General features: G+C 34.7%; 1 protein-coding gene across 1 annotated transcript; it reads left to right on the top strand.

The window, feature by feature from the left end:
- Nucleotides 1–5,345: 5,345 nt before the first annotated feature.
- LOC142530637 (uncharacterized) lies at nt 5,346–5,891 on the top strand. Its single transcript, XM_075636461.1, has one exon. It carries the CDS (start codon nt 5,346–5,348, stop codon nt 5,889–5,891), a length of 546 nt encoding a protein of 181 aa, XP_075492576.1.
- Nucleotides 5,892–13,813: the final 7,922 nt, after the last annotated feature.

A 13,813-nucleotide genomic window follows, 5' to 3' on the forward strand; every position in this document is an offset into this window, starting at 1 on the left:
CACAAATTGGCTAATGAGACAATTTTATAAGAGTTTTAATATTTCTTATATTTAATAAAGATATTGTATGTTTTTGTCAATATTTTAAAAATATATTTGTGGACATATTAGACAATTTAGAGTAAAAAAAAGAAATATGGATTGTATTTCGGTAACAGTTTAGAGTTTTGTGTTATTTTATATATTTAGTTACCAATACTCTCTAAAATATTAAATAAAATATAATTTTTATATAATATTACACTTTTCAACTTTTTAGTGAAGAACGTCATTGTGAATTCTTGGTATATTGGTTGTTCATACATCGATATTATTATTATTATTATTATTATTGGTTGGCCATACCAAAAATCTCTAAAATGTGTTGGATGTGCAATTTTGATATGTTTCATTATATCAAAGATGTGAGTTTTACATCATCGGTTCTCACATAAGTGTGCACTGTGGGCGTACAACATATCAAATTATATATATATATAATATATATATATATATATATATATATATATATTACATTCCCGCCAATTAATTAATTAATTAATTTTTTCATAAATAATAATGTTCAATATCATTAATTAATTTATTTTTTCATAAATAATAATATTCCTAATTATTTCTCATATATTTATATAAATGTATTGATTTTGAAATAGTATTAAACAAAAAAATATTAATATATTATATATGCAATTAAATAATAATTTAAATTAAAAGATAAGAGTGCAATCTTATTTCACTAAAAACAAATTTGTTCGAGAAACTTAAATATACAATGGCACACAAAATAATTAGGAACTTATAAATATTTACAATTCTTTTTGTAAGTCATTAAAATTATTAAATAAACATAATAAATAAAAATAAAAATAATTATTTGAAAAGAAAACAATTATCTTAAAATTCGTTACAATATAATTTTGTAGAAAAAATAACTAACAACATTAGTAATAACATGTCGCGATACTCAAAATATGTTAGAAAATAACGTAATTAAACTATTTGTCAACATATTTATGGAAAAATTACTAAAGATAAAAAATAAATAAATTTACTTAAATTAGTTTGAATAAGTCTCATTCGAGACATTATCATCAATCTATATCCATAAGATGAGTTGATTTGGTCCATTTCTTGGGTGAAAATAATAATTTTTATATAAGATAATATTTTTTAATGAGTCGGGTCAGATGTAAGATCCGTTTCACAAATTTAATAATAAATCTTATCAGAGTTTTTGCTAATTGTTTTAATATTTTCTTATATTTAATAAAGACATTGTATGTTTATATCAACATTTTAAAAATCCATTAGTGGACATATTAGACAATTTAGAGTAAAGAAAGAAATATGAAGTGTATCGTTTTTAAAAGATGGAGTGTAAATAATGCCCTTTTAAATGTTTGCACTGGTCATATCATTTTATTTAATTTCGGTAATGATTTTGGGTTTTATGTTACTTTTATATATTCAGTTATCAATACTCTATAAAATATTAAATAAAATATAATTTTTTTATATATAATATTACACTTTCGATTTTTCAGTGAATAACGTCATCGTGAATTTTTTGTATATTGGTTGTTCATATATCGAAATTATTGTTATGTAAATAGAACTTTAGTATAAATATTTTTTGAAATATTTTAAAAATTTAATCAAAATTCTAATCAAATAAAAGAATTTTATTTTATTTTTTTGAAAAATATATTTATTATTTAAAATTTTGATAGACAAATAATATATGATTTTTATTATATATTTTTATTTTTTTAGTAGAAAAAATAACTCAATAAATATGTCGAATGCAATGATAAATAATTCAATTTGATGACATGATTGTTATTTATTTGATTATGATCTCAAATGACTTTAAAAAATTATATAATAATTAAATATATTCATTATCAATGATTTTAAGTAATTATTTAAACGCTCATAGCTTACTAATTTTAATATTATGTGTATCGCACCAGTGAGATACTGGTAAAAAAAACTAGTTGCATTATAGATTTGTGAAATGAAAGGCAAATTATTTTAATAATTAAATAATTAAAACCAATTAATGGTAAAACAAATGTGCTGAACAATAAAACATATGGATTGATCTCTACTCTGGCACTACGCATTTCTAATGAATGATATTATGGTTAATAATTGGTACTAATATGTTTGGTTGACAAAATGATTGCACACAGTTGGACAATAAATTGGGCTCTGTAATTTGAGTGCAATGGACAAGATAATTTTGGTATATAAAAAAAGTGAGTTCAATGAATAAAAACTAGCCGATAATTATATATTTTTTTATATGATTTATTATTGATTAGCTAACCATATTCACTTTTACAATCATTATTGTACGTCTTCTAAAGTTTTTACCACCATCTGAAACTATTGCAACAGATAGTATCATACCAACTCGCTTGGTTGTACCGATTGGTTAATCATATCTTAGATATTTATGTTGTGTTTAGCTGAGGGATAAGGCGGGTTTATGAATTTTTAACCCATCTTATCTCATGTTTGATACGATTTTTATTTAATCGAGTTAATCGTTTCTATGAATGATTAAGTTATATTAACTGAGATACCTTCCTCACTCCTTAGGATTATTTATCATATTCTTAATACATCCTATTTTTTCAATTTTAACCTTCTCCTAAATCCAAACTCACAACTACTTCCTTCCACCGACCGCCGACCGACCACCGCTAGCCGTCCTCCGCCGCCGCTGTCCGCTCTCGGCCACCCCCTCCGACCGCCGGCCGTCGGCCGACAGCCGCTGCCGACCACCCACCCCTCCGGCCGACCACCCACCCCTCTGGCCGACCGCCGACCGCCGCTGCGGCATCCGACCGCCCCTCCTCCGGCCGGCAATCACACAGCCGGCCGACGACCACTGCCGCAAAAGTGGAAGGACAATTTTGTCAATTCATTAAAATATTATTATTTATCTCATTCTTAACAATCATACCAAACATAATATTATTTTATCATTATCTAATTCAATCATTCTTTTTATCATTTATCTCTTAATTATTTCATAATTTTATCCTCCAACCAAACCTAGCCTAATAAAATTGAATAACCGATGTCGATATATTGATATTTTTTGTCAATGACTTGTAGCTCATATGATTTTAAAATCTCATTGTTGAAATGAGGTATCAGGTTCGAGATTCAATTATAATATTCATATTTTCTTGATGTTTTTTTTATCTATTATAATTATAATTTTCGAGGACATACAACTTAAATAAAAGTAATTTTCATTTGAAATTAAAAATACTAATTGAAATAAAAGGGGGTAAAATTCATGAAGTGATTAATTAACAAGTTTAATGCAAAAAGAAAATGTGTTTAATTACCAAATTAATAAGATTATTAAAAGTGATAATTACATATACAAATGGAAGAAAGGAACATTGCCTTTATTGGTTTTAATTCGCATTATTCATAATTAATAATGGAAGGATTCAACTATTTTCAACTGTTCCAAGCAAAATGGGTTTGTCAGAACCTGCTGGTTAAATATATTCTTTAGTTATTTTTTATATTAATTTCGTACAATAATTTTTTTATGTTACTTTATATTTTAAATTCAAGTTATATTTATATTTATTTATTTTATTTGTGGTAAGGTTTTGGATTTTGGGGGAGTTGATTCGAAAAAAAACAGTGTTCTAAAAAGCCTACTTAAGTTCTATTTAAGCGCGTTTAAGCTTGAAGCTCGACAAAAACGCCTTGCTTTGGAGAAAAGCGGAAAAAAAAAAAGGTCAAACTGTAGTTTGATCGAATTAAACGTAATTAAGGCGTTTAATTAAGTGTGCTTAAGCACAATTAATCGCATATATTTATTTTTAAATTTTTTATTTTGAACGTATGTCTTTTAATTTTATTTTAAAATAATAAGTTAAGTTTATAATTTATATGTTTATTTTTAAATTTTAATTATGATTAAGCATGTCTGATAATGATTTGACAAATATTTAGCATTTTTTAATGTGGTCTAGTTGTAAAAACAAATAAAGATTGTAATTTTGAGATTTTTATGCTTTTATAAATATGATTATTAATGCATAAGACTTCAATTATCATATTTGTTAAGAAAATATTATTCCCAAAGATTTTGGTGTACAACAAAAACAAGTATTCAGCTGCGGTTCGTATATCAGATATGCAGTAGTTCAACCGCTCAGCTAACTGATCAAAGCTCAAATCAGTTTCAACCGCTCACTTCAGACCGTTATCAGAACCGGTCATTAAAGAGAACTAGTTATTACTCAAAGACATTCTCTGACCGGCTTAAATACATTCAAGTATTTAAACCGCTTTACAGACAACAAATTCTTACATCAGTTCCAAGATTGATCTACATTTAATTATCTTTACCAGAAAAAGAAAGACCAAGCATAGACCTAAAGTTCTGTTGCCCAAAACAGTTTCCTTAAAAGGAACGCCTCAAGAAAAGCGATTCAGAACAATGATGTGCAAAAGGAACATTAAATGCGTCTATCAAAGATCAATGCTCAACATATCGATAGCAACACGTCTGTAACGGAGGATCAGGTTAACTTTGTTATGTCCTTTCCGACCGTTAAAGAAATCATGTATATTAACGGAAGAATATGCAAGCAGAAGGGCAAGAGATTCTCGGCTGCAATATTACAACTAGCTTGCTATTCAAAAAGATCTCAGAGCGCTCTTAAAAGTTCAGATATTCTATCGCTCAATCAGCACGCACTCAAGATAAATTTATCTGATCATCTAAAGGATCATTTTCGTGCTACCAAATCAAAACCATTTATTCATATAATTAACCCTTTGGTTATTTGATTCAGCTTTGTTATCTGGTGAACTAAGTGTTCTTAAATATCCAGAAGTGTAAAGTGATCACTAAGAGTTCCAATACAGGCAGTGTGATAAGTCCTGATTGGATCGGGCTGTTGCAAGAAGTTTGTAAAGCCAAAGTCTTTTAGTGGAATCCTTCCTAAGGAGGAAGAAGGGGTGACGTAGGAGTATTCATTCTCCGAACATCCATAACAAACCTGTGTCACTTTACTTTCAGCAATCATTTATCTGTCTAGTCTCTACTCATTGTTTTTAGCCTGATATTGTGTTTTAAGTTGCATCAAAGATTGTGAACCGTTTTCCGCACTTAACAGTGGTTCACATTCTCAACCATTTGAGAAGACGTTTTCAACCGCCTAAAAACGGTTGAAATCACTGTTACACGAGAAAATTTTGAAAGAGTTCATTCACCCCTCCCTCTAAACTCTTTTCCGATCCTAACAATTGGTATCAAAGCAGGGTTTCTCTCAAACACTAATATCTTTTGAACATTTATGGCATCTTTTAATAAAATTCCTATGTTCTCTAAAGAAGATTATGATGATTGGAAGATTCGTATGCAGGCACATCTAGCAGCCCAAGATGATGATATGTGGTACATTATCACTGATGGGCCGATGAAAATCCTGAAAGTAAACACAGCTGCTGCTACAATCGAAGGTGCTCCTCAGATGGTAGAAAAGCACAGGTCCGAATGGACTGCTGAGGATAAGAAGAAAGCAAATCTGGATAACGTTGCAAAAGATATCCTCTACAAAACCTTGGACAAAAATATGTTTGCCAAAATCAAGACGCGCACTACTGCCAAGGAAATATGGGAGAAGCTTACTCAACTATGTGAAGGCAATGATCAAACGAAAGAAAACAAGTTGACGGTAGCTATTCAAAAGTTTGATAATGCAAAAATGAAGCCACGAGAAACTCTAGCAGAATTCGACGAACGGTTCAGTGGCATCATTATCGAACTCATCTCATTAGGTAAAGACTATTCTAACCGAGAAATTGCTCTAAAGGTTATGCGAGCTCTTCCCAGAGAATAGGACGTGAAGACTATTGCAATGCGAGAATCCAAAGATTTGAACAAACTGGAACTTCACGATCTCTTTGCTGACCTTAAGGCATATGAGTTCGAGCTTGGTATACAAACTGAAGAAGATCCACTCACCTCTCAGCAGACGAAGGCACTGCCAGCTACTACAGTGACTCTTCCGGTCGAAGAGTCCTCAAGTATGAAATCGGCCGAGCAATTAAGCAAGTGAAGCCATGTCTTTATTCGTTAAAAAATTCAGTAAATTCATGCGTAAAAATCAATCACAGATGAATAAACCTCACTTCAACAAGGACCATACTGATGATGGTCAAGCTTGTTTTAACTGTGGAAAAAAAGAACACTTTATTGCAGAATGCAATATGCCAAAGAGAGATGAAAAGAAGTCAAGTGATAGAAGACGGTTTAAAGACAACAAAAGATTCATCAAAAAGAAGAATCAGCGAGTCCTAGTTGCAGAAGAAGATAAAGGCAAATGGGCTGATTCAGAATCAGAAAAATCTATTTCTGAAGAATCTTCAAGTGAAAGCGAAGATGAGAAAGTAGAGTGTCTCATGGCCAAAGAAGATCAAGAATCTACTGATGAAGTGATATTTGATTTTAACTCTGATGAATTCACAAGAGAAGATCTTGTCACAACACTTCACGACATGGTAACTGAGTTTAAGAGGCTATCACAGCAGTTCAATGAAGCCACAACAGAAAAACAAAACTTGGAAAATAAGTTAACTTTCTCTAGCTGTTCGCAGCAAAAAGAGGTTAACGGTTTGAAAGTGAAGTTAAGTCTGTTAACAGCTGAGAACGATGATCTGCGAAGATTGTTCCATGCTACTTTGAAAGAAAACAAACGGTTGATTAATACAATCAACACTTGGAACAAGTCCTCTATTTCTCTTAACAAGATGCATGAAATGCAGAAACCAGCCGGAGACAAAACCGGAATAGGTTATAGCATTAATGAATGCAGTACTTCCGGAGTATCAACTCAACCGTTACTAGAGAAAGACAGTTTAAAACCAATTAAATTTGTCAGATCTAGCACGATATATGAACATGATAAGACTGAAGATCAAGGCTCTCAAAATGCAAATCTTGAAAATAACAGAAGGCGATGTGGCTTAGGATACGTCAAAATTGAGAATGCTAAAACCAACAGATCATGGCTCAGACGCGGGCCTATTACAACCGCTCACAACGATTCAAATTGGGCCAGCAGAAAGCCAGGGTCAACTGGAAATCATTCAAAAACTAGACCTAACCATTACCACAACAGCCGACCTGTTCAAAAGAGGTATCGATTGAGTGACAATGACAAACGGTTGAAACAGCATACTGCACAAGCACTGCATACATCACTTGATTACGCACACAACAGCAACTGTTTTAGGACACATTATGAAAAATTCTTCAGGATAATTCAAGTGTGGATCCCTAAAGGATTGATAAATTCAGGACCCAAATAGAAAAGGGTACCAATTTCTATCTTCAATAATGTCAGGTGTCAAAGAAAAGGAACCTGGAAGAATCCATCTGGTTCTTGGATAGTGGATGCTCTAGACACATGGCTGGAAACAAAGATCTCTTATCAGAAGTAGTTAACTACAAATGTCCAACAATCACCTTCGGTGACAATTCTAAAGGTAAAGATGTGGGTAAGGGTAAGATTATCCACGACAAAATTACCATTAGAGATGTATTTCTAGTAGAAAATCTTTGTTATAACCTGATAAGTATAAGCCAACTATGTGACAGTGGTTACAACGTAGAATTTCAAAAACTCTTATGCACTGTGAGAACCACAGCTGGTAATATCATGATAACTGGACATAGAGAGCAAAATACATACAAAGTCAAATAGAATGATGATTGTCTTAGCGTACCTACTTGTTTTGTTGCTTTAAATGGAAATAAAAACTGACTTTGGCATAAGCGTCTTAATCATCTCAATTTTAAATCCATTGCTACTATCAGTAAACTTAATCTTGTATCTGGCTTGCCTAACATTGATTTTGCCAAAGATAGAGTTTGCAATGCATGTCAATTAGGTAAACTAGGTCCGTTCAACATTCAAAAATAGAGGAAGAAACTCATCAACTAGATGCCTGGAACTCCTTCATATGGACTTATTCGGACCAATACCGGTGATAAGCTTAGGGGGAAAGAAATATACTCTTGTTGTAATTGATGACTTCTCCAGATTTACATGGGTGATATTCTTGAGCTCCAAAGATCAAACCGCTGATCAACTAATCAAGCTGCTCAAAAGGCTTCAGAATGAGAAAAGCAAGACAATTGACAGAATCAGGAGTGACAGAGGAACTGAATTTCTAAACCAATTCCTATCATCCTATCTTGAAGATCATGGTATAAAACATGAACTGTCAGCAGCAAGATCTCCACAACAGAATGGAGTAGCTGAAAGGAGAAACCACACTTTGAAGGAGGCAGCTAGAACCATGCTGGCTGAATCTCGTATCTCACAAAGGTTCTGGGCCGAAGCCATCAACACAGCCTGTTACACTCAAAACCGGTCCATGATTAATAAAAATCATGAGAAGAATCCATATGAAATATGGACCGGTAAACATCCTGATGTTAGGTATTTTCGCATATTCGGTTGTAAGTGTTTCATTCATATTAATGATAAACACATCTTACTGCCTTTGATATAAAAGCTGATAATGGTATATTCTTAGGCTATTCAGCAGTAAGCAAAGCATATAGAGCTTACAACCAAAGAACTCTCACTGTTGAAGAATCCATACATATTGTATTTGATGAATCATCTATATGTCATGACAATAGCAATAGCAGCATACATGATTTGATAAATAATTTTGATGCTACTAACCTTGAAGCAAGCAGTGAGGATGAGGTAGATCTGAGAAAAACAGGTGGAAGCATATCAAAAGAAAATTCCAACCGCTCAAGAACAAACTCAACAAGTGAACGAACCGGAAGACAACCAGCAACCGAAAAATGTACAAAATGAAGAAGGAGCTTTGGAACAAGAAGAAGAAATCATTCAACCAACCGAGCTAAATCCATATGGACCATGTCTCTAGTGGAGAAAGGATCATTCACTTGAGCTGGTCATCGGTAACCCTACTGCTCCTCTTAGAACAAGAAATCAAATGATAAATGAATTTATGCATGCTGCATTTGTCTCTCAGATAGAACCTAAGAAAATCGATGATGTACTGCTTGACACATATTGGATAGAAGCCATGCAAGAGGAACTTAATCAGTTTGAAAGGAGTAAGGTCTGGCATCTAGTTCCTCGGCCAAATAACACTCGTGTAATTGGAACTAGATGGGTATTCAGAAACAAGATGGATGAAAGTGGTTTAATTATTAGAAACAAGGCTAGACTAGTAGCTCAGGGTTATAGACAAGAATAAGGTATAGACTTTGACAAATCTTTTGCCCCTGTGGCCAGGTTAGAGGCCATTAGAATATTTTTAGCATTTGCAGCATTTAAAGATTTCAAAGTATATCAAATGGATGTTAAATCTGCTTTCTTGAATGGTTTGTTGAAAGAGGAAGTTCATGTAGAACAACCACCTGGCTTTATCAATCACACCTTCCCGGAGTATGTTTATAAACTTGACAAAGCTCTATATGGACTAAAACAGGCCCCGAGAGCATGGTATGACACATTAACTAATTTCTTGCTTAATCATGATTTCACAATCGGAACGGTTGATAAAACGTTGTTTAAATTCTCAAAAAATGATCATTCACTGTTTGTACAAATATATGTGGATGACATTATTTTTGGATCAACTAACCCTAAGCTGTGTGAAAGATTCTCCAAGATAATGCAGGAGCAATTTGAGATGAGCATGATGGGCGAACTAAATTACTTTTTAGGACTGCAAGTCAAGCAGTCCAAAGATGGTATATTTATCAATCAAGCCAAATATACTCGAGATATGCTAAAGAAATTTGGTATGGAAAATTGCTCTCCAGCTTCAACCCCAATGAGTTCATCAATTAAGCTGGATAAAGACGAAGGGGGAATCTATGTTGACACAAAAATGTACAGAGGATTGATTGGTTCATTGCTATACCTAACTGCCAGTCGACCGGACATTATGTTTGCGGTTTGTTTATGTGCACGATTTCAAGCTAACCTTATGCAATCTCATTTTATAGCCGCTAAACGCATTCTTAAATATCTTAAAGGAACTGCTAATGTGGGTCTTTGGTATCCCAAAGATTCAAGTCTTAATCTTGTAGGGTACTCGGATGCAGATTATGCGGGGTGCAAAGTTGACAGAAAAAGTACAAGCGGTTCATGTCAATTTTTAGGTGAACGGTTGATATCATGGGCCAGCAAGAAACAAACGTCGATTGCTACATCAACTGCTGAAGCTGAATACTTAGCGGCTGGAAATTGTGTGCTCAGATGCTATGGATACACCAGCAATTAAAAGATTATGGAATTCAAGCTACTGAATCTCCTATATTCTGCGACAACACTAGCGCAATAGCTATCACATACAACCCTGTCATGCACTCTCGGACCAAACACATTGATATCAGACATCATTTCATCCGAGAACATGTCTTGAAAAAGGAAATACGGCTGGAATATGTTCATACGGATCAACAGACGGCCAATATTTTCACAAAACCACTACCCGAGGCTAAGTTCTCTCATTTTCGTAATACGCTTGGTTTGATTGACTTATCGTGATAAGGATATTTCTTGTGTATGTTCAGTTTTACTTTGCAGGAAATAAAAGAAAAGAGTAAGAGACGGTTGGTAATACAAAATAAGTAACTTCATTAATATTTTTAAACAAGGCGGGGGAGTACATTCTTAATTTCCTTTTCAACGTACCCACTCCAGAGTGCCAACCAGCTGGTCAGCCCTCTGGTGGAGGTACGTAAAAACTCCTCTGAGATAGCAATCCTCCTCAGAGTGCTCTGCTCTTTATAGAGCATGAGGAGATAAATGCCGTCATCAGAAAAGATATCAGCATTATCGGCCACGTGAAGACGTCGCCGATATCTCCTCATAGCTGCCATCTCGCGGGAGGTAGCCCCTAGTCCGCCCTCAAGTACGGACTGGAGTTTTTGGACCTTCGTCCACACGGCCAGCGTCTTCTTCAACACTGTGTCCTCCATCTCAGATTTGCGGGAAGCCACCGCTGCCTTCATGAATTCCTCCGCTAAGTCTGGACTGTTATCTCTCTTCATTCTTCTTATCTGATTTGATTATGTGTTTCAAAGTGACTATATCACTAACCTCTCTGCCTGTATTTATAGATAAAGAACCAAGTGTCGAAGTACATGTAATCATGACTGCAGCGGGGAATGTGAAGCGTTCTGTGTTAAGCAACCGATGTTTCATTTTCCAAAATTGTTAATTATGCACTTATTTAGGGGGAACAGTGGTTAAGAATGATTAATATATTCTTTAACCGGCTCCTTCCTAATCATATTACTTATCCGGTTAAAAAATCTGTGGACACAATACCTCCACGTCATTTTCGTAAACATTACTTCAATTTTTCGACTACTTCAATCTGACGTGATGGATATCTTTTTGAAATTCAAAAATACTCATTTTACCGCCGTCCATATTTTTTTCAAAAATTTTAGAAAAACCCTCCACTAACAGTCCTCCACGTGGACTGACTTGTGAGAAATTGAACCGCACATACATACTCTGCATTTGCAACCACGCTAAGCTTACTTCGTTGTTGCAACTCAATCACACTCTCATCTAACTTGCAGGTGCTGAATTCAAACTCTCTCAGTAAAATCAATACAATGGCTGCCTCTATCACTCAGAACACTGTCGCGGTTAACTTTGCATCCATCTTTGCAATGCCCAACAAATCAATGAAAGCTATGTTTCGAGATATAGAACACTTTGGGCTTCGCTCATTTCTGAGATGCAACTATCGATATTCCGACACATTGCTGAAGGAGTTCTTCGAGTCAGCACACATGTAGAACGGCGAAATTATCTGTGTCGTCCAAAACAAAAAACTTTTGTTCACACAGAAGATGTTTGCTGAATTGTTCAGCCTACCTACTGAAGGAGTGACTGATTTCTCCACACTGCCAAGTGGGAATATTGACATCTGTCGCAGTACTTTCTCAGATACAGACTCTCCCATCTCTCATCCAACTTGCCAAAAACGGGACTTAAAGATTGAATTCAGACTTCTGGCAGATATCGTTGCCAAAGGATTGCTCGCCAAAGCAAGAGCTTTTGATAAAATCACTCTGGAAAAATTTCTTGTTATGGCTACTATCTCCTCCAAATTACGAGTAAACTGGTCTGACATTCTTTTTAAGATATTAGTGGCCATGATCAACAAGGAAAATCAATCGCAAGGTTTTGCGGTTCAAATATGTCATATGCTGACTGATGCCGGGGTCCAACCGGTTGACATGATAGATGTTAGCAAAATTAAACTCTTCACTTGGGTGTCGGTTGAAAAGTTTATTAAAAAGAATCGGCCGACAGATGAAGTGTAACGTCCCAAAAATCTGAAATTCCACGTGAACCACGTGCATGCAAATTATTAAATTTCTTTGGTATTTTATTAAATTTTTTAAAAACATAAAATGCATGTTTATTTTATTAATTTTTGTTTAATTATTTTCATGCATTTTATGCATAATTATTGCATGATAGGGATTTATTTCACGAATTTTATCAGTTCATGTATTAGGATTTCTAGGTGCATTTCACGCTCGAACGAGGAACGGAAACCGGAGAATTTTCAGGAAAATTATTTTTTATCACACGATTTATTTTATAAATTAATGCAAGGTGTTTTTAAGTCGATTTTTCAAAAATAAGATTTTATTGGGTATTTTTACCCACATGGTTTTATTTTTTTTACGGTACGCAAATTTAATCGAATCGGTGGGCGTTTTGAGGTTTCGGCTTATAATTTCAAAATCCTTCCAACACGAAATATTTTTCGGGAGTGCGTTTGCATTTATTGAGCCTACTTTTAAACTTGTTGGGCTTAAAACCCTTTTCAAATCTTTAATTATCATATTAAAGCCCATAATTATTTGATTAACTAGGTAATTATTATATAGGAAACCTTTACCCTCCCTTAACCTCCCCCACAACCGATCAATATACATCCCTTTCCCCTTCAGAGCTTCCCTCGGTTTCAACACTCCAGCAGCTTAAAGCATCTGAGGTTCACTTGTTCTTGCATCAAACAATTCTCCGGCGCGTTCGATCTTCGTTATTCTTGCGTGAAACATCATCAGGCATGCTTTGTATCACCTTTGCTGCATCATTCACGTAATATATATATCTGATGTGTGTATGATACATGAAATGATTCGATCGGTCCATGAACAAGAAGGATTTCTTCGGTTTTCATCCATGTCATGCATTTCTTTTAAATGTTATTCACGTTCTTCTTTGATTTGGTGCAAGGAGCTGCTGGGTTGTGTTGTCCAAGGGCTGTAGGCGTCGAGCTGTGTGAGGGAAGTAAGCTACTGAACCAATCGGAGAGCAGGTGAGCGTAGGAGGGACTGACCTCGTCGTGTGTGTGCGTGGGTGAGCAGATCGAGAGCAACTGGTTCAGTAATAGATCGAAGGGAGTAAGACAATGAGAGGCTCGGTTAGTTGTTGAGCGGTTTCGGTGGTTCAACGCTGGGGTTGATTGGTTGGGCAGTAGGATTAGTTAAGATGGATCCAGGAGAGTCTTTTGGGTTCGAGGAGGGTGCTAGCTTAGCCGGTTAGGTGCTAGTCTTCCTGGTCGTGTGCTAGGATCGAAACTTGCAAGCCAAGGGAATAGGGTCTTCGGTTGCCATGGTGTAAGCGATCATTTCTACGTTTGGTTTGCAAGGCAGCTTTATGCTTCGGCTAAGCTTGGTTTAGGAGGTTCATGAAGGTCATTAATGAGTCATAAAGACTGA

Source organism: Primulina tabacum, chromosome 17 (genome assembly GCF_025594145.1).
Source record: "Primulina tabacum isolate GXHZ01 chromosome 17, ASM2559414v2, whole genome shotgun sequence".
Lineage (NCBI taxonomy): Eukaryota > Viridiplantae > Streptophyta > Magnoliopsida > Lamiales > Gesneriaceae > Primulina > Primulina tabacum.